The 21,407-nt window shown below is 42.5% G+C and overlaps 1 protein-coding gene across 5 annotated transcripts in view; it reads right to left on the bottom strand.

The window, feature by feature from the left end:
* Positions 1–755: 755 nt before the first annotated feature.
* The window catches only part of LOC123757211 (probable ATP-dependent RNA helicase DHX35), a gene marked incomplete at its 5' end in the record, with an annotated part of 54,999 nt that continues 34,347 nt past the window's right edge, over positions 756–21,407 (bottom strand). For 4 of the 5 annotated variants that reach the window (XM_069323628.1, XM_069323629.1, XM_069323631.1 and 1 more), the window contains 5 exon segments: positions 756–916; positions 6,500–6,653; positions 11,498–11,681; positions 13,642–13,760; positions 17,826–18,005. In XM_069323628.1, coding sequence (XP_069179729.1) covers positions 793–916; positions 6,500–6,653; positions 11,498–11,681; positions 13,642–13,760; positions 17,826–18,005 — 761 coding nt within the window. 5 annotated transcript variants of the gene reach the window in all.

Here is a 21,407-nt window from a genome sequence, read left to right as displayed (position 1 = left end):
ATCCAGTCCATCTAGTGGTAGTTGAGATTCAACTTTGGCCGTTTCTTTTCTCCAGTCGATATAAGACAGTAGAGTTTTGCTGGGTTCCCAGCCATATTGATGTTTCTTTAAATGAGCGTGTGGACGCTGCTGCTAAGGAAGCTTTCCGCACTTGTCCCATCTCCCGTAAAGGTATTCCTTATTCTGACTTTTACCCAGTTAATTATTTCTCCATCCTTGCCCATTGGCAGGATTGTTGGTCCTCTGTTACTGGTAACAAACTGTGTACTCTTAAGAGTAGTGTGTCCCTGTGGCCTTCCTCCTATCACCGTAACCGACGGTGGGGAAACAGCTCTGGCAAGGCTGCGTATTGGCCATACACACTTAACTCGTGGACACTTAATGGAGCGCTGCCCTGCTCTTTATTGTCCAAACTGCATTGTCCCTCTTACAGTTGTGTATATCCTTGTTGACTGTCTTGCCTTCCAACCGTCCCTCGATAAAATTCTTGGTAAATCAGATACTCTTTATCATTCGTCTTATGCGTTTCTGTTCTCATATTGGCATCTTTAGTGATATTTAGCACCCTCTGATTATTCCCCACATTTGATGGTGCTACACCATCAAATGTGGTGAATGCTCTAAGCATTCTAAGCATTCCCGGCTTGGTGCCTTCTTTTGATAATTACTTGATAGCTGAGGAATGTGTGTACATTCATCCATGTCATTACAAGCTATAAACCAAAATTTTGTTCAGTGGTACTGAAAAAAAGTGCTATATTTTACAAAATTTTTACTTGAAACACTGTTTTATTAATCTTGCAAGGTCCTTTTCTCGTAGAAATGTGGTGCAAGCTCAAGCAGCCAAGTAGGATCAATCACAGTTAAATCACGCATAAACATTTGTGATGTGTGCAGCACTTCATGGAATAACACCCTAAAAAAGATAGAAATAAAAATTATAAAAGTTTCAGAACTCGCTTAAGTTACGTTTGCTGGCCAATGTAATTATATATTCAAACCTTTGTACAAGTAGGTAACATTATATTTCATAAGCTGACTAATACAATGTAAAACTCTGACCCAGAATAAATAAATAGATCTTTTGGTGTATGTAAACATTCTAAGGAAGGTGATTAATGCAGAATAACTAAGTTCTCAATATATAGTATTATAAAATTGAATGTAGAGTATTTTTTGTAATCATTAAATTTTTATTAACTTTCTTTTTTTAAAAAGCAAAAGAATTGCTTTCATAGAGTAGGAATATACAGTATAGAAATAATATCTTTAACCCTTCAAATGCGCGAATCAAACATGGACGATTTAAAGTACTGCTTAAGCTCACTTATCTGAATGCAACCCGTTCTTGCACTTTCTTACAGTCAATATTGACTTATTAAATAAGTGCATATGTGACATACTAATTTATTGTGAATGTTTTAGTTTACCTTGAAAAGCTTCATAGAAAACACCGACCTTACCTAACCTTCTTAGTATGTTAAGATAAGCATTTTATTGCTTCGTAATTACAATTATTACTTAACCTATAATAGATTAAGTAATAATTGTAATTACGAAGCAATAAGATGCTTATCTTAACATACTAAGAAGGTTAGGTAAGGTCGGTGTTGTCTATGAAGCTTTTCAAGGTAAACTAAAATATTCACAATAAATTAGTATGTCACATATGCACGTATTAAATAAGTCAATATTGACTATACGAAAGTGCGAGAACGGGTTGCTGAATTACTGTATATGGGAAGGACCCCCTGCCGGATAAGCGGAATTCTTACAGGGAAGTACAAAAATTACTATACAGTGGCACCTCGACTTACGATTACCCCTGCTTACGATAATTTCGAGTTATGATGTAAATTTCATCGAAAAATGCGACTCAACATCCGATGGTGTCGTCGACTTGCGATATTTGTTGGTACACGTTCGGGTCGACCGAGTGCGTGGTTCCCAGTCACGCGGCCGACCTACCTCAGTTTACTACAGCTGCCCGCTTAGTGACGATCGCGCCTATAAGAAATTTTGTTTTTGTGGTGATTTTTTGCATTTTGAACATTAAAGTAATTATTATATATCACGGCATGAGTCCCAGGAAAGTCGGTGGTAAGGCTCAACGTATGAGATCCCATGTAAGGATGACCATAGAGCAGAAACCAGAGATTATTCGTAAATATGAAGATGGTGTGCAGATTGTTGGACTGGCTAGGCAGTACAGTACAACAAATCTCAGTCAATGATATCCACCATACTGGCTAAGAAAAAGGACATTATGGGTGCTAAAGTGATGCATCATTACAGACAAATATTGAAACGAAGGGAAAAACAAATGTCTCTTGACAAATTTGTATCGAGACAAACAAGCACTGAATCACAACCAGGTCCTAGTGGTATTCAGGCAAAACATAGGAGAGAGAGAGTACCCCAGAGAAAACATCACTGCCTGATGTGATAATGGAAGGGGACTTCCCTTCCAAACAGTAAAAGCTCTCCTCCTTCCCCCTCATCACCCATCTTCCATATGCCATTAAGAGCCCTCCATAAAGGTAAGATAAACTTAGGTACTGTATTGTAGTTAGAAAGAAACATTGTATTCAGTACAAATGTATTTGTATGTTAATATTTTAGAGGGTGGGGAACGGATTAATTCAAATCCCTTTATTTCTTATGGGAAAAATCGGTTCGACTTACGATATTTTGACTTACGATCCGTCTCTGGGAACAGATTAGCATCGTAAGTCGAGGCCCCATTGTATTAGCAATTTGTTTGAAGCACAACCACCATAACTAATTTCCATACACTATAAATAAAAAATATAATTCAAGAGAAACTATCTTGCCTTGTAGTTCTCTTGTGTGATACTATAGATTTTGAAGTGTGTAGTTCTTGAAAATTTATGTAACCTAATCTCCAGTTATCTGAATTTGTTCGGATAACCCAAATACAGGGGTACCTCGGTTTACGAATTTAATCCGTTTCTGGAGACGATTCGTAACCTGAAAATTCGTAAACTGAAGCAAATTTCCCCATAAGAAATAATGGGAAATGAATTAATCTGTTCCTGACTCCCCAAAAACCTCACTTCAAAGTAAATTTTATACCTAATTCACCCAAATCTTCACTACAAAAGTATGTTCAAGTTACTACTTACCCTTGCTGATGACTCATGTTGGCGTATGAAGATTGTGAGGAGGGGGGGGGAGGAGGAGAGGTGTTACTGTTTGAAAGGGGGGGGGGGGGTGTCCCTTTCCACTGTAACATCAGGCAGTGAAGATTTCTCTGGAGTGCACACTCTAGCACGTTTTGCCTGCATACAACTAGATCCTGGTTGTGGCTTACTGCTTGATTTTCTCACAAGGAAACATTCCTTTAAAGATTGTTTTTCCCTTTGCAACACTTGTCTGTAGTGAGGCATCACATTGTCATTGAAAAGATTAATGCAATGGCCTACTACAGCTTTCTCTGGGTGAGTCGTTTCAATAAAAGTTTGCATTTCTTTCCACATCCTACACCACTTCCTAATTGTTGAGGAAGGGACATTCTCTACTGCCTCATCCTCTGAAGAAATATCCTCAGCTGCCTCTTGTTGCTGCTCCTTTTGAAGGGCTTGGAGTTCTTCGGTGGTCAGTTCTTCGTTGTGTTCTTCAACCAACTCCTCCATATCAGCACCATTCAATTCCAAGCCCATTTTCCGGCCCAGAGTAACAATTTCCTTAACAATAGGCACTTCACTTACAAGCTCAAACCCCTCAAAGTCTAGTTCTGACACACATTCAGGCCACAATTTTATCCAGCCAGAGATCAGGGTTCTTCGAGTCTCTTCTTGCCAGACTGTCAACGAGTTTTAAAGCACTACATATGTTAAAATGGTTTTCCAGAACTCTTTGAGGGTGAGGTTTGTGGCATTAGTCACTTCAAAACATATCTGGAAAAGTGCCCTTTCATAAAGTTTCTTAAAATTCGCTATGATTTTCTGGTCCATAGGCTGAATTAGAGGAGTGGTGTTAGGAGGAAGGAACTTTGTGACAAAATTAAATTTGTTCAACAATGGACCTGGAGGACGAGCAGGAGCATTGTCGAAAAGCAGGACCTTGAGTGGCAAACTTTTCTCCTGCAGATATTTTTGTATGGCAGGGCATACCACATCATTTACCCACTCCGTAAAAATAATCCTAGTCACCCATGCCCTCCACATCACACACATTTGGTTTTTCTGCACACTATATTTTTTTAAAACCTTTAGATTTTCAGAATGATACACAAGTAAGGGCTTAATTTTCAAATCCCCACAGCACAAGCGTAAACCTATCTTTTATAGGCTTGTGTCCAGGCAATGATTTCTCCTCGTGAGTAATGTATGTCCTCTTAGGCAATCTTTTCCAGAGCAGTCATGTCTCATCACAATTAAACATTTGTTGCAGTAGGAATCCTTCAGCCTCTACAAAATCTTTAAATTCTTTAATAAATCTTTCAGCCACTGGTTTATCTGAGCTGGCAGCCTCCCCATGCCTCACAACACTATGAATACCATTTCTTTTTTAAACCATCCCCTGCTTGCTTTAAAGTCTTTCGTATCTGCACTCGTTCCAGGGGTTTTCTTTACAAGGTCTTCGTGCAATACCCTGGCTTTCTCACAAATGATGGCCTCTGAAACACTATCACCTGCTAACTCCTTGTTGTGTATCCAAATTAATATCAACTTTTCCACATCCTTAAGTATTTGTGTTCTTTGTTTCGTGATTATTGATACACCTTTTGCCATTTAAGCATTCAAAATGTCATTTTTCTTGGCAAGTACAGTGCATATTGTTGACATGGATTTGTTGTATTGCTTAGCTAGTTCAACAACACGAGTACCATTTTCATGCTTACGAATGATCTCTTGGTTTTTCTCTATGGTCATTCTCACATGTGATTTCTTGCCTTGAACCTTACTACTGGCTTTCTTGGGACTCATGGCAAGATATATAATAACTTTTATGCTCAAATAGCCAAAAAGAAACTGTAAATCCTTGCGAAGAATTCAAGTGGGATAGTCACTGGGCGTGAGGCGCGATCGCCGTGCCACCACGCTCTAGGTTGGCCGTATGCATATCAACAAACTCGTATCCTGAGGTAAAGTTTGTATCCCGATTCAAATTTTCCGAACAAATCGGGCTCGTAACCCGAAAAGTTTGTGAACCGAGGTACCACTGTACTGTATTTGGTTTAGCGGGCTTTGAATAACAGAGCTCGTACAGTACCACATAAGACTTAAAAGTCTCGCAAGTGCACAGGGCTCATATCTGCTTCCTTAGGCCCACAGTAAACAGATGCCATCTTGGCCACCCAGAGCCAGTGACCAAGGTGGCGCCATGAAACTTTTCATCGTCAATCTGAGAGCAACAAGAACCCTCTGAAGCGACAGCCTCACCACAGCGAACTCCCGCACCATGCTGTAAGCTTGACGGAGGGACGGACCCCACTGACCTTGGCTGGCCTGGTGAGCACTGGTCGCAAACCCCCAGCCAAGAGATGATGAATCCGTGTAATGAAAGTATCAAGTGAGGGCTTGGGTAGGCGTCACGGCACCGAACCCCGAAAAACCCGAAGAGGAAACCAACGATGCAAGGTCCCTAAGGCCGAACCCAACAATCGCGAGTGCAGTGAAAGAGACGTCCCTGAAGGAACCAGAACAGCTGCTGAAGCCAGACCTGACCTGGTGGGTAAACCAGCACGGCGAAGTTCAGACTCCCCTCACTGATGCTCGAGCAACCGACGCATGACCTGGGAGCCCTCCAGAAACAGCCGAAGGTGGGACCGCAGCCGTAGCAACAACGCCTGTGGTAGAGGCAAAGAAGTGGTTCAAGAGTTCGGTGAGCTGGGAAACGACCAATCCCCTGGCGTGCAGACACGCTGACCAGATGGGAGCCCACACCAGCCTGTCGTTGAGGTAGGCCAGAACCCGTACTCCTAGTAGATGCAAACGGGTCACCGCGACTCTGGTAAGGCATGTGAAAACACGAGCTGCCAGATTCAAGCCGAATGGAAGGCAACAAAAGCAGTAAGCATGTCGCCCCTTGACAAACCTAAACCAGTCCCTGAACCCCAGATGAAATGAGATGTGTCAATATGCGTCCTGGAGATCCAGAGACATCATCGAACTTGGGACAAAGTGGTCATTCGAAAGGAGGGGCAAAAGACCCAGTGGTTCAGATGGGACAAGTCCAGAATGAACCTCAGATCCACACAGTCCTGTTTTGGATCTGAAAACAGGTGGGAGACCCACCTGAGGGACGAGGTTGTTTAAACCACGCATTACCCCCATGAGCGCTCATCAAGAGCAATAAAATGTATATACTCTTTTCAACTTTGTTACCTCAATGCTCGTCCTAGGTCTTTCATTTTGTTATCAATGTATGAAACAATCTTCCTCCTTGTGTCCCTGAAGGCCTGTCACTTGTTTAACTATATAAACAATGTTTTATTTAACTTAACCAAGAAGAAAGCCAGTATAGTACAAACCACTGTGGTTGTGTTTCAGTGTAGAGTACAGAGGATGGATGAATGCACAGCAATTGGTTCCCCCTCACAGTTCGATAGGTACCAGAGTGGTGGAGATAGGCAGCATTTGGGAACATACCCGCTGTGATGCATTTACACACAGCATCTACACCACCTGTGAATAAAAAACAAAGCAGCATTAAATTTAGTGAAATGCCTCTTTCTGGTACAGCCCTGGTGCTCCTTGCAGTTAACTTGCTGAGGTAGCTTCCCAATACTGAGTCCTAACAGTCATAGGAGTCCTGTTGGCTTACTGGGACCAGTCAGAACCTAGCTTTTTCAGAGAATGTGAAGAACTTCCTAGCCACTAGAACTGACACAGAAGGAACATGATGAAAAGACACAGAGGTGAAAAGATTGGCAGGAAACTTCATGCTGTTGTCATGGTTAAAGATGTAGGTGGGACACTGACAATTCTGCCACCTGCACACCACACAACTGCAGTGACACCTCGGCTTACGAATGCCCCACCTTACGAATTATTCAGGTTACGAGTCCAATTTCTTTGTAAAATTTGAATCGGTTTATGAACTTTGGATGGAATACACAACTCGTCTGTAGCAGGTTGTGTGTATTCCATCCCTTGTAATGAGTGAGCATGTGTTTACATCAGCTAGACGGGTAAATCTCTTTCCTCGTGTTTAAAACAGCATTCATATGCTATTCGTACAGCCCAGCACTCCAGTGCATTGTATTTACATTCCAGTTTATGTGATCATTCTATCGACTTCATAGGAGCAAAATGTATTGTTAAAAGTAAGGATTTCGTTGAATGAAACGTGATCGAGTCTGCTCTGATCAAACACTGTAACAACAGCCTTAACCCTTAAACCGTGGAAATCATATATATACTTTCCGTGGCAAAACCGAAACCGCGCATGCCATGTAGTGTATGTATGATTTCGTGTCTAGCGCTATAATTTAAACTCCCCGCCTGGGATAGGGACAGCTATAGTGCAGCCACGACCGATAGTTGCCAGATGCCACCTAGAAAAAAAAATCCAGGTCAACATTTTTGGGTGTGAGAGCGTCAGTATTGAGCAAGCCACCAAGACTGGCGCACGCAGCACGAGCTCACAGCACCGCTGTTCAGCTGTTGATCACAGCATCGCCTACAAATGCCATAATATATATGATCATGCTATTAGTTAGCAATGATAGTATTATAGACCCCTGTGATAAAACTGACCAGGATTCTGATAACAGGATTGTGGTGATATTTAGTGCTGGGCTCCATGGAAGGAGTAAGGCTGTGGGAAGGAGGGTGGTGGCGTCGTTTTCTGACTGTGTGGGGCCACCTTTTATTGATTGCACTCACCATACCAGCTTAGTGGTTCGCTATGGTGAACACAAATGTCAGCCCGTCCTCCAAACAAAGATCCAAAAGTGATTCCATGCACCCGCCAAACCCCCTGTTTATGAAAGAAAAGCGGTTTACACACGACTCACAACTGCTGACGTTCGAACATATCCGGAACAAGTGCTTCACTGACGAATTTTGTTCGAATCACAACGCTATAAATGCTTCACCCATGTACTACAAATACAAATAATCGCCAACAGAACCTAAACACCTAACCTAACCTATCCTATGCCTATATATACACAATATGCTAATATAATATTAATTTATACTTGAGAAATTTCCCGTTTTGAATGAACAGCATGTTAAAATTTATGAATGCGTCTGTGGGGTTGACCGCTGGATGTAATGGACTCGAGTCGAGGACGGGTTGCAAATGTAGATACTTATATATAATGTGTGTATAGAGTCTGATAACAGCAATAGGGGTAGGTTGGGAGGCGCCATTTTGGTGAGGGAGGTGTGTCGTCTGCACGACTTATCATGTTGTTTACTGGTGGCCACTATGGTCTTTGGGCACCATACCAGCTTATTTGTATAGGTATGGTGAATAAAACAGGTAGATACTTATATACAATGTGTGTATATAGCGTAATAACACCACAAACAATATTGTTAGAGGAGAAATATTAGTGCATCTGGCCTTGTGGGCGGCCGCCACCAGCTGACTGTGTGAGTAGCTACGTCTTTGTGCCTTTACTCACCATACAAGCTTAGATGTACAGTTATGGTGAACAAAACATGTAAATGCTTATATATAACGTCTGTGTATAGTAAATAAATGCACAAACAGTATTGTGGGAGGAGAATGAGGGTAAGTGAGGTGTTGTTGAGGCAGGGAGTGGCAGCTAGTGGCTGGCTGGTGTGTGGCGGTCACGCCTCGTTGCTTTTTGACTCACAATACCAACTTAGTGGTTCGTTATGGTGAACAAAACATGCAAATATTTATATATAACCTGTGTATATAGTGTAATAACAGCAAAACTATTTGTTTATTGTTTTATGAACATAATAATTGAATAACTAATATGCACACCATAATTTTGAGTACAGCGATGGTTCACACATTTTATTATATAAATATATCACAATTCACTGCATTGAATAATATTACTGCAAAAGAAATAAGAACAAGTTAATCAGACACATTGAAATAATTAGGTAATAATATATTTGTGGCAACTGCCGCCCGACAGCTAGAGCGGAGTAGACCTCGTCTGGCGAAGGCTCTGTCAACGCCCCTTTTTTGCCACACTTCCCTTCCCAATTGCGGCTAAAATATGCCACCTACGATTTTTTTGTTATTTTTTCCGTGATCAGGGAACAAAAATGAACACTTTTACAAGACGAAAGAATTTTTTGGATTTTTTTTTGTTGTTGTTGCGCCTGTGGGTGTTAAATCCATTTGGGCCCCTAATGGTTTGAGGGTTAATGTGACCCCTGGTATGTACAAGTTGGGCCTCAATATAGCACGTCAAAACAATATAGCATCCATTTAACCCGTATGGCACTTGGGGGATATTAACCCTTACACTGCTCAGGGGTCCTTGGGACATTTACACCCCTGTGCGCAAGAAAAAAAAAAATTCAAAATTTTTTTTTCGTCTTCTAAACATGTTAATTTGTGTCCCCTGAGCACGGAAAAAATAAAAAAAAAATCGTAGGCGACATATTTTGGGCGCAATTGACCGAGGAAGTCTGGCAAAAAATGGGCGTTGACAGAGTGGTCGTCAGACCCGGTCAGCGTCACCCGCGCTGACAGATGGGAGTTGCCACAAAGATATTATTACCTAATTGTTTCAATGTTTCCGATTTATTTTTTCTTAGTTTTTTTGCAGTAATATTATTCAATAGTGTGTATTGTAATATATTTATATAATAAAAGTGGTGAATAATCGCTATACACAAAAGTATGATGTGCATATTAGTGATTCAATTATTATGTTTATAAAACAATAAACAAATAGTTTTGCTGCTATTACACTCTATACACAGGTTATATATAAGTATCTGCATGTTTTGGTCACCATAACGAACCACTAAGTTGGTATTGAGAGTCGAAAAGCAACGAAGAGTTACCGCCACACACCAGCCAGCCACTCGCTGCCACCCCTCAACACATGCACTAAACTTTCTCCCCCAACAATACCATTTGTGGTGTTATTACACTATATACAAACGCTATATATAAGTATGTATATATTTTGTTCATCACAACTGTATAGCTAAGCTGATATAGTTAGTTCAGGCACTAAGAGTCGTCGCTATACACAGATGGCGGCTCCCTCACTCTTTCAAGGTCACACGCACTAAACTTTCTCCCCCAACAATACCGTTTGTGGTGTTATTACACTATATAGACGTTATATATAAGTATGTATATATTTTGTTCACCACAACTGTACAGCTAAGCTGATATAGTTAGTTCAGGCACTAAGAGTCGTCGCTACACACAGATGGCGGCTGGCGGCTCCCTCACTCTTTCAAGGTCACACGCACTAAACTTTCTCCCCCAACAATACCTTTTGCAGTGTTATTACCCTATATACACATATTATATATAAATATCTACATGTTTTATGCACCGTAACTGTACACCTAAGCTTGTAGAGTGCCCAAAGAACATAGTGGCCACCCTCTAAACAGCTAGACAAATCGTGCAGACGACGTCGCCTCCGTCACCCATATGGCTCCTCCCAGCATAATCCTTTTGCTGTTATTACACTAATACACACATTATATATAAGTATCTACATTTGTGTTCACCATAGAGAACCACTGAGCTGGTATGGTGAATGCAAACAATAACAGCTAGCCACACAGTCAGTAAACAATGCTGTCTCCCTCCATCTCTCAGCATCACTCCTGCCACAGCGCTAATTATTACAACAATCCTGCTATTATCACAACCCTGGTTATTTATATCACAGTCATGGGTCATCTGTAATATTGTCATCGCTAAATAATAACAATTATATATTTATTTTGACATTTTTCGGCGATGCTGTGGTCACAAGCTGAACAGCAATGCTGTTTGCTCATGCTGCGTGCGCCGGCCTTGGTTGCTCCAACAGTACTGTGCCTCTCACACCTGAGAATATTGCCCACGATTTTTTTTTAAAATGGCATCTGTTTACAAGAGCCCTGAGGAAGCTACTGTGAACCCCGTGTAGCCGCGGGCCATTTGAATGAGGCCTGGCACCCTATGGCGTATATATACGCCATGCGCACCATGGGGCATGTTACTCAGGGCGTATATATACGCCATGCACAGTTTAAGGGTTAATAGGAGCTGCCTTGTATGGGCCAATAGGCCGTCTGCAGTTACCTTCTTTCTTATATTTCCTTTCCTTCACTTATTCTTGGTGGTCAGGTGATCTGCCCAGGTGGATATAAAGGGGGGCGGTGTGGGGCAGAAGGGAAAATAAGACGGGTGGAGTGGGAGAAGGGGAGACAGACAAGACTATCCCAGGCACCACCAGGTATCCCTCCTAGTAGAATAATATCTAAAGCAATTATAAATCAGTATAATGTTTTCTAGATGGGAGGACCCCATGAAACACGGTCCATTTAATAAATAAGCAAAATTATATTACCTTCACTAGAAGTCACTGGAATACTGAAGTTGACTAAAATCTTTTCCATTCTTGCCCTAATCTCAACAGCTCGACGGAGAGCACGGTGATTAATGAATTTCTTAATGCACCACTGTTTTGACTCTCCATGTTTTGTGTAAGCAGTGAACACATTTAATAGTGTAATTAAGTCTCCTTCATTAACCTGAGAAAAGAAATTCATTATTATTTCCAAAAGCAAAATTTGTGTGACTATATTCATAAATTGTATTATAGATGGTAATCATTCTTTCATTCTATATACAATACCAGTACTTTTTTTGACATGCAGAGCCCCGGTAGTAATCAAGATCAAATCATGATTTCTGAACATCTGGTGAGCAAGTCAATATTATTCTGGGATACAGTATTTGTATGAATATAAGCTGCCGTCAAATGCCATAATATTTATAAAAAAACAAAAAAACAAAAACAGCGTTGAATGTAATGAAATGCCATTTTCTGGGTGAGCCCCAGAGGCTTCCTGAAGCTTATTGGGCTAATGTATGTTATATTAGACCGGGACATTAGCTAAGGAGTTCAGACTTACCAGGGACCAGCGCCAGAACCTGGCCCCTTCAGAGAGGTTTCAGGGAGCAAAGGCCATATTTTATATATTTTATATATATCTGGCTATATTTTACTAGAAAGAATTTGATAATCAAAATATTATTTTATGTATGCATTATTCCATTAATAGGTGCATATTAACAGTATAAGATTTACCCCCACCTAAAGGGTGTGCATGGAAATAGCTCTAAATTTAATATAAATTTACAGTTCATTTAACTAGATTTATTTGATTTCATGTTTGCATTTATTATAGGAGATCCAAGAGTCACAGGTTCTCTTAATTATTAATATAATTCTGGTCCTTCGAAATTATTTACTATTATTGTATTGTAGAGCTAATTTTCCCCACACCTATTGTCTGTTGGGTCGCTGAAACCTTCGACCCTGAGTCATATGGGGGTGTGCTCCCGTCACGTGTCTCTTCATCCCAGCCTTCCTGTTGATGTTTGGGCATCCAAGGCAGTGACTGCTCTTCAGCTTCATTCTCTAGGTTACAGCAGTCCTACAAGATGCAACAAGAGCCTAGCCCACACAACACACTTATAGAATAGAATATTCTATCAGGATAGAAAACATACACATGAAGTTAACATTAAAATAATGAACAACACAACACACAAATGGCCCCTGCAGAAAAATAAAGTTCAAGAATTCCAGGCACTTAGCTTGAAGCAGCAGGGCTTGTCCACAATTGGTGGACTGGAGCACTATATGCAGAATTTCCCCTACACATACAGAGCATAACTGGCTAACCTCTCAGTGTTCATAAGAGAACTCAACAGACACCTTGAAAGGATACCTGATCATCCAGGCTGTGGCTTTTATGTCAGGCTGTGAGCAGCAACATCGAACAGCTTGATTGATCAGACCAGCACCTAGTAGGCCTGGTCAGAGACTGGGCAGCAGGGACATTGATCCTTGGAATCAACAGGTAGTCAATAGGTATGTAGTCAACGACATAAGCTCGCTGCCTGGTGGTGGTGATCGGCATTAACGACTTTTGAATTAGTTTGAGTGAATTCCTTGTTGTGTATGAATTGCTTAGCAGTTTCGAGACATTGCTTTCAGTAAACCCTCCAGGTATCTGTAATGCTTCGCTGATTATCTTCAGGCTTTTTCAGGTGGGATGGTGAATTGTTACGCAGTCCCTGTGCCTCTGTGAGGGAGGACAGATTCTGGCTCTGGTCGGCCAAACGGAACTTCTGTGATTGATGTGGCATATAGTATGGAGAAATTTTAGCAAGACAGCCTCAAGGAGCACCAAATTCTCAGAATGAATGGGGGGGGGGGGGGGAACCTTTGACAAACCACCGGCTTCCTGTCCTTGTCGTGGCCAATAGATAGAAGGTGCCCTCAGGGAAATTCAGGTTTAAGTGGTGAGGGAGGATTGCCTGCTTTGGTAACCCAGGAAGCAGTTGAGCATGACTTGTGAAGCACTTCTTTTGGTTAAGGGATAGGAGACAGACTAAGAATGTTTTATCTTATCAGGTTGGGCTCTGTGGCCCACATAAACATACTACTTTTTTGTCACAAATATACATCTTTTCACATACCTGGAAACTTCGGTGGTTAGCACGTGCATGGCATTCTTGACCTCGAGGTATTGTGAATACATTTTGAACTTGCAACATTGCCAGAATTGACAAAATCTCTTGTGAACACCCAAAGTCACCTGAAATAAATCCATAGAATCTTAATAATTTTTTTTCTTGCAATGTATTTGTTATCATTTTATTAATTCTGCTAGAATTTACCTACTTAAAATTATCTGTTAGATTAACCCTTAACATGCTCGGGGTATAATATCCTTTGTTCCCCACAGGAGCATGTAATTTTGAAAAAAAACAAAAAAATTCTTGCTAATCTGTTAATTTGTGTTCACTGATCATGGGAAAAATAATAAAAAATTCGTAAGTGGCATATATTGCCCGCTATAGGGCGCGGAAGTCTGGCAAAAAACAGGAGAAGACAAAAAACAGGAAAAAACTGACTCAGCATGCGTCCCAGGCGGTCTGTTGATCGCCAGCTGTCAGGCCGGAGTTGCCACAAAGAGATAATTACCTAATTATTTCAATGTCTCTGATTTTTCATAGTTTTTTGCTGTAATATTATTCAATAGTGTGTAGTTTGATATATTTATATAATAAAATGAGTGAATCATTGCTGTACTCAAAAATATGGTGTGCATATTGTTGATTCAATTATTATGTTCATCAAGCAGTGAACAAATACTTTGTCAGTCATTACACTATATAATAGGTTATATATAAGTATTTGCATGTTTTGTTCACCATAACGAACCACTAAGTTGCTATTATGAGTCAAAAAGTAACGAGGAGTGACCGCCGTGTACTAGCCAGCCACTCACACCCTCCCTCAAGTTACCTGACTTGCCCACATACTCCTCCCACAATACTGTTTTTTGCTTTTATTCCCTATATACAGACGCTATATATAAGTATCTACATTCGTGTTCACCATAACGAACCACTAAGTTGGTATGGTGAGTGGCAGTAGCAGTGGCAGCCAGTGGCAGCCCGCCACTGGCTGCCACTCCCTCCCTCCTTCACCTCACCTGACTTGCCACCATTCTCCACCCACCATACTGTTTTTGCTTTTATATACAGACGTTATATATACGTATTTACATGTTTCGTTCGCCATAACTGTACATCTAAGCTTGTATGGTGAGCAAAGGCACAAAGACGTAGGACCTCACACAGTAAGCTGATGGCTGATACTTCTCCAACAATACTGTTTGTGGTGTTATTACGCTATATACACACATTATATATAAATATCTACCTGTTTTATTCACCATACTTGTACAAGTAAACTGGTATGGTACCCACAGACCATCGTGGTAACCGGTAAACAGCACCGTTGTCTGCACGGTGGTGTCGTGCAGACGACGCCACCGCCCTCACCAAAATGGCGGCTCCCAACCTACTCCTCTTGCTGTTTATACCCTCTATACACACGTTATATATAAGTATCTACATTTGTGTTCACCATAGTGAACCACTAAGCTGGTATGGTGAGTGCAGTCAATAAAAGGTGGCCACACACAGTCAGAAGACATCGCCACCACCCTCCCTCCCACAGCATTACTCCTCCCTCCATGGCGCACAGCGCTAAATATCATCACAATCCTGCTATTATCAGAACCCTGGTCAGTTTTATCACAGTCAGGGGTCTTCTGTAATAATAATCACCGCTACATAATAGCATGAACAAGTATATTATGGCAGTTTTAGGCGATGCTGTGGTCACAAGCTGAACAGCAGTGCTGTGAGCTCATGCTGCATGCGTCAGGCTTGGTAGCTCACTCAATACTGAGGCCCCTAACACACGGAAGTTTGGCCCACGATTTTTAAAAAAAATGGCGTCTGTTTACAAGAGCCCTGATGAAGGTGTGGTGAACCCTGTGTATCCGCGGGTCGTTTAAATCTTGCGTAGTACTCCAACACGTCATATGACGTGATGCGCACTTTTTCTGTAAATTACTCAACACATCATATGACGTGTTGCGCAGTTTAAGGGTTAAGGACCTGCCCGAAATGCTGCGCGTACTAGTGGCTTTACAAGATTGTAAATACTATGCTATGTATTCTCACAAACCCAATGTATCTTTTTGTATATAAATAAATAAATAAATATGCCTGTCTGTATCAGTGATAATACACAATATATTAAAATGAATGGCAGCTTTGGTGATTTATTGGAAATACATGTATATTTCATTATCATTACCCTGTTTCCCACTTTCACTGGGTAGGGAGGCATCTGCCTGGAGAAAAAGGGTCAATAATATATTCAAATAAATAAGAGTTGAATGTAATGAAACATCTTTTCTGGTGGGGCTCCTAAGTAGCATTCTGAGCTAAGCTCTGGTCGAGCCAAACCTTGGGGAGATACACCATTTTTTCATCATATGGGTTCACAGGCACATCTACAAGGTACCAGGAATAAAAAACAAAACAAAAAAAAAACAGCATTTGGATGTAACTTGACGCCATTTTCTGGGTGAGACCCGGAGGCTCCACAGAGCTATCCAGGCTGATGTGTTACTATTAGCTTTCTGGCATCAGTCAAAGTGCATGGAGTTCTTGCCTACCAGGGACCACGAGCCAGAACCTGGCCCCCTCAGAGAGGCATGAGGAGCAATGGCCTATAGAAAGGCCTGTGTGGTTGGAAGCATTCTATGTCTGCCATCGACCGGGTCTGGCACCCAGCAAGGTAGGCGCCCCAAAACAAACCCCTATTCTGGTGAAAACATTGCTACTGAAAGCCGAATGAGTGGACTAAACTCCCCAAACGAAAACTAGCAACTAGCATGACGTTGTCACATCGCTGCGCCACCGCCTGCGAACCCTCTCCCTCCCTGGGAGGGGGAAGGGGAAGTCCCAGACCTCCACGCCGGTAATCCAACCTCCAGTTCTTAAGCTGGATGTCAAAAACACATGAAAACACCTCCGACCGGATGATAGGAGGGATGCCGGGGAGCCTCCGGTTCTCACCCAGAAAATGGCGTTTCGTTATATTCAATGCTGGTTTGAAGACTTCAACATTTGTTCTGACAATATTTCTTATTCTTGCTTGGAGGATATTGAACAACCGTGAATCTCTGATGTTCATACGATGTTCTCTGATTGTGCCTATGGCACCTCTACTTTTCACTGGCTTTATTCTGCATTTCTTTCCAAATTGTTCACTCCAGTATGTTGTTATTTTACCATGCAAATTTGGAACCTGGCCTTCCAGTATTTTCCATGTTCAGTATATATTATTTGATACCTATCATCTCCTTTCTAGAAAGTACATTTTGAGCTTAAGAGAATGCAGGCGATAAGTCATAATAACGTGGTTGAAGTATGTTGACCAGACCACACACTAGAAAGTGAAGGGACGACGACGTTTCGGTCCATCCTGGACCATTCTCAAGTCAATTGTGACTTGAGAATCACAATCGACTTGAGAATGGACCAGGACGGATCGAAACGTCGTCGTCCCTTCACTTTCTAGTGTGTGGTCTGGTTAAGAGACAATCCCAATAGTTTAGGTGCTCTATCATGTCTGTGTGTGCCTTATATGTTCTCTGTATTCCATCTATCTCAGCAATCTCTCCTGCTCTGAAGGTGGTATCAAGCAGTACTTAATGCGGGACAGCATTTGAATAGTATGGGCATTGCGGTGAGATCCCTGGGTTTAAAGGTTCTCATAACCCATCCATTCTTCAACATTACAGGACTGGATAACCTAGGATAAATACTTTCTACAGCACTGCAACAAGAATGTTACTGGCATTGCAATAATGATATTACTTGCACTGCAACAATGAGGTTACTGGTACTGCTACTGCTAAATCATAATAGTCATCCAACCATTAGGTTAGACCTTCTAACCTTCAGGTTAGATAACAGCTCCACAAAACATAACTCATGAACACACAGTCTTACTGATAACGACAGGGCTCTGTGGGCCATCAGGACCAGAGGGCCAATACTTAAAGGAAGGAACATTGTTAGTCCACTATTTATTGTTTGACCATATGAGAGGTTTCACAAGCCCCACTCGATTGCCTTCCAGGTTGAATAAACTTCTCTCACCATGTAAAGGTAGTTCTCAAGTGGGCCTTCATCCACCAGCCTTGCAGTTAAGTTGCACAAATTAAATATTAGCCGATTCACAGGAACATTATTAATAGTATCTATTTACAATACCACTGTAACTTTACCTGAAACCAGTAAAATCTTGGCTAATTGGGGAGGTAATGGGAATTCTGCCATTTGCTGTCCCAGAGGCTTAGTGAGGGTACCCTCTTCAGTGAGAGCTCCCAGGGCAAAGAGTTCATCTAGTGCTGCTGATAAATGTTTTGCTGGTGGTGGTGACGGAAAATCAAATCGCAACATGTTTTCTGAAACAAATTTCCATGTTATTACAAATAAAATTTAAACAAATTTTTATTGGAAAAACTTACTACAATGCCGTAGTGCTTGAATGAAGGTGAAAGAAAGACCCCATTATATGTGTAGGGGCTCCCCCTTCCCCCTCCTGGGGAGGGGGAAGGGGGAGCCCCAGACCTCCTGCACTGGCGATCCACACCCTAGTTCTGAGAATGGATGTCAAAACACGCGAAAAAAACGCAGACGGGAGGGAGGGATGCCGGGGATCCTCCGGGTCTCACCCAGAAAATGGCGTTTCATTACATTCAACGCTGGTTTTCTGGGGAGAGCCCCTATGGCTCCCCGGAGCTAACTCACCACAGAGGAAGAATAAGGACTAACCCGGTAGGCGGTCACTACTCACTCCTCAACCCGAAGCCGAGACAACTGGCTGCATCCACCAACCCAAGCGACACAGGCCCGACCGAGCCCAGGGACGTAAACAAGGCAACGAGCAGCCAGGACCCTGTTTGAATGCCAAAATTCCCATGCCCGAATGTCCGCCCAAGACACAGTCCCAAAGAACGGCAGCAAGAGCCGCGAACTTGCGAACGTCACGGGCACGGGGATAGACCGCAGGCTGGCCAGACTTAACCCTTAAATGGCGCATGGCTATATACCATTTGACACCCACAGGCGCATACAAAAAATCTTTTTTCTTCCTAACCTGTTAATTTGTATTCACTGATCATGGGAAAAATAATAAAAAATCGTAGGTGGCATATATTGCCCGCTATAGGGCGCAGAAGTCTGGCAAAAAACAGGCGCTGACTCAGCGTGCGTCCCAGGTGGTCTGTTGATTGCCAGCTGTCAGGCCGGAGTTGCCACAAAGAGATAATTACCTAATTATTTCAATGTCTCTGATTGATTTTTCGTAGTTTTTTTGCTGTAATATTATTCAATAGTGTGTAGTGTGATATATTTATATAATAAAATGAGTGAATCATCGCTGTACTCAAAAATATGGTGTGCATATTGTTGATTCAATTATGTTCATCAAACAGTAATAACCGACTTTGTCGGTTATTACACTATATACACAGGTTATATATAAGTATCTGCATGTTTTGTTCACCACAACGAACCACTAAGTTCCTATTATGAGTCAAAAAGTAACGAGGAGTGACCGCCGTGTACCAGCCAGCCACTCACGCCCTCCCTCAAGTCACCTGACTCACCCACATTCTCCTCCCACAATATTATTTTTGCTTTTATTCACTATATACAGACACTATATACAAGTATCTACATTCGTGTTCACCATAACGAATCACTAAGTTGGTATGCTGAGTGGCAGTGGCAGCCCGCCACTGGCTGCCACTCCCTCCCTCACCTCACCTGACTTGCCACCATTCTCCACCCACCATACTGTTTTTGCTTTTATATACAGACGTTATATATAAGTATTTACATGTTTTGTTCACCATAACTGTACATCTAAGCTTGTATGGTGAGTAAAGGCACAAAGACATAGGACCTCACACAGTCAGCTGGCTGCCGCCCTCAAGGCCAGACGCACTAATATTTCTTCTCCAACAATACTGTTTGTGGTGTTATTACGCTATATACACACAATATGTATAAATATCTACCTGTTTTATTCACCATACTTGTACAAGTAAACTGGTATGGTGCCCAAAGACCATCGTGGTCACCAGTAAACAACATGAAAAATCGTGCAGACGACGCCAGCACCCTCACCAAAATGGTGGCTCCCAACCTACTCCTCTTGCTGTTTATACCCTCTATACACACGTTATATATAAGTATCTACATTTGTGTTCACCATAGCGAACCACTAAGCTGGTATGGTGAGTGCAGTCAATAAAAGGTGGCCACACACAGTCAGAAGACATGGCCACCACCCTCCCTCCCACAGCATTACTCCTCCCTCCATGGCGCACAGCGCTAAATATCACCACAATCCTGCTATTATCAGAACCCTGGTCAGTTTTATCACAGTCAGGGGTCTTCTGTAATAATATCATCGCTACATAATAGCATGAACAAGTATATTATGGCATTTTTAGGCGATGCTGTGGTCACAAGCTGAACAGCAGTGCTGTGAGCTCATGCTGCATGCGTCAGGCTTGGTAGCTCACCCAATACTGAGGCCGCTAACACCCGGAAATTTGGCCCACGATTTAAAAAAAAAATGGCGTCTGTTTACAAGAGCCCTGATGAAGGTGTGGTGAACCCCGTGTATCCGCGGGCCATTTAAATCTTGCGTAGTACTCCAAAGCATCACATGACGCGATGCGCAATTTACTGCAAGTTGGTCAAAGCATATGATGCGATGCGCAATTTAAGGGTTAATAACCCTGCGGACGACCTGGGAGACCCGCACCTGCAAACAGGGAAGAAGGGAAACCGGATCAACCCAAAGCGTGTCCACAGACACAGAAGCTGTGGCGCACCAATAACGGCGGAGAACCACAACCGGGCACAAAACATGATGCATCCCCTTCCTAACCAACAAAGCATCAACAACTCAGGGACCCCTCCAGAAAGCAGCAGTCTCATTCTTCACCAGAAAAGGAGGAGAAGGCTGCAGAAGAACAAAATGATCACCCCGACCAAAGGAGAAGAAACCCCAGAGCTGGAGGAGAGCATGAAGCTCACCAATCCGACCCCCAGAGGCTAATGCCAACAGGAAAAAGAGCGCCCTAGAAACAAACCGGAATCGAAGGGGCCACAAGAAACTGGGGAGAAGAAATGAGAGCACCCAGTCCAACTACCAGGATGACCCAGACGCGCCTGAGCTGGCCGGAGGTGAACCAACACACTAGACAGCTTGCAGAACGGCGCAGCAGTAACATCAACACCGAACGCAAGCGGAAGCGGCTGCTCCAGTGCCGCACGAAACAAGGTGACAGTATGCGGCAAAATGACGGCCCCGAAGTCTCATAAGAGAAGAACAAGACCACGCCAACAAAACACAGCTACCTAAGAAGGGATAGAAGGAAAAAGGAAGGACCGCCAAAATACCCAACACTGCCGTCAAGAAGAAGCACACAGGTGGGACACCATCAACGAAGCCATCTGATCACCAACAGAAGGCGGGACTCCAGGCAGAGCCGAACCAGCCCCGCCACAGACCAAATGAGCCGTAGAAGAGACGGAGCCGCGGGAAGATCTCGAGTGCGACCACCGAACAGGAAGATCTGGACAACCCGAACCAGCAAAGGAGTAGATGGCACGTCTGCCGTACAGAAAAAACAACCCAACGCCAGCGAGAACGTCAGAAGGTCCGAAACCACATCCCTGACAGACACGAAAGAAGGGACACAACACCACAAGCAAGACCCCACAGTGGAAATGAGAGGGGTAGACAAAGACAGACGAAGAAACACAAGGGGCACACGTACCATGGG

This window comes from Procambarus clarkii, chromosome 13 (genome assembly GCF_040958095.1).
Source record: "Procambarus clarkii isolate CNS0578487 chromosome 13, FALCON_Pclarkii_2.0, whole genome shotgun sequence".
Taxonomy (NCBI): domain Eukaryota; kingdom Metazoa; phylum Arthropoda; class Malacostraca; order Decapoda; family Cambaridae; genus Procambarus; species Procambarus clarkii.
Note: the sequence above shows the minus strand (reverse complement) of the source record. Positions and strands in the feature narration are given on the sequence as shown.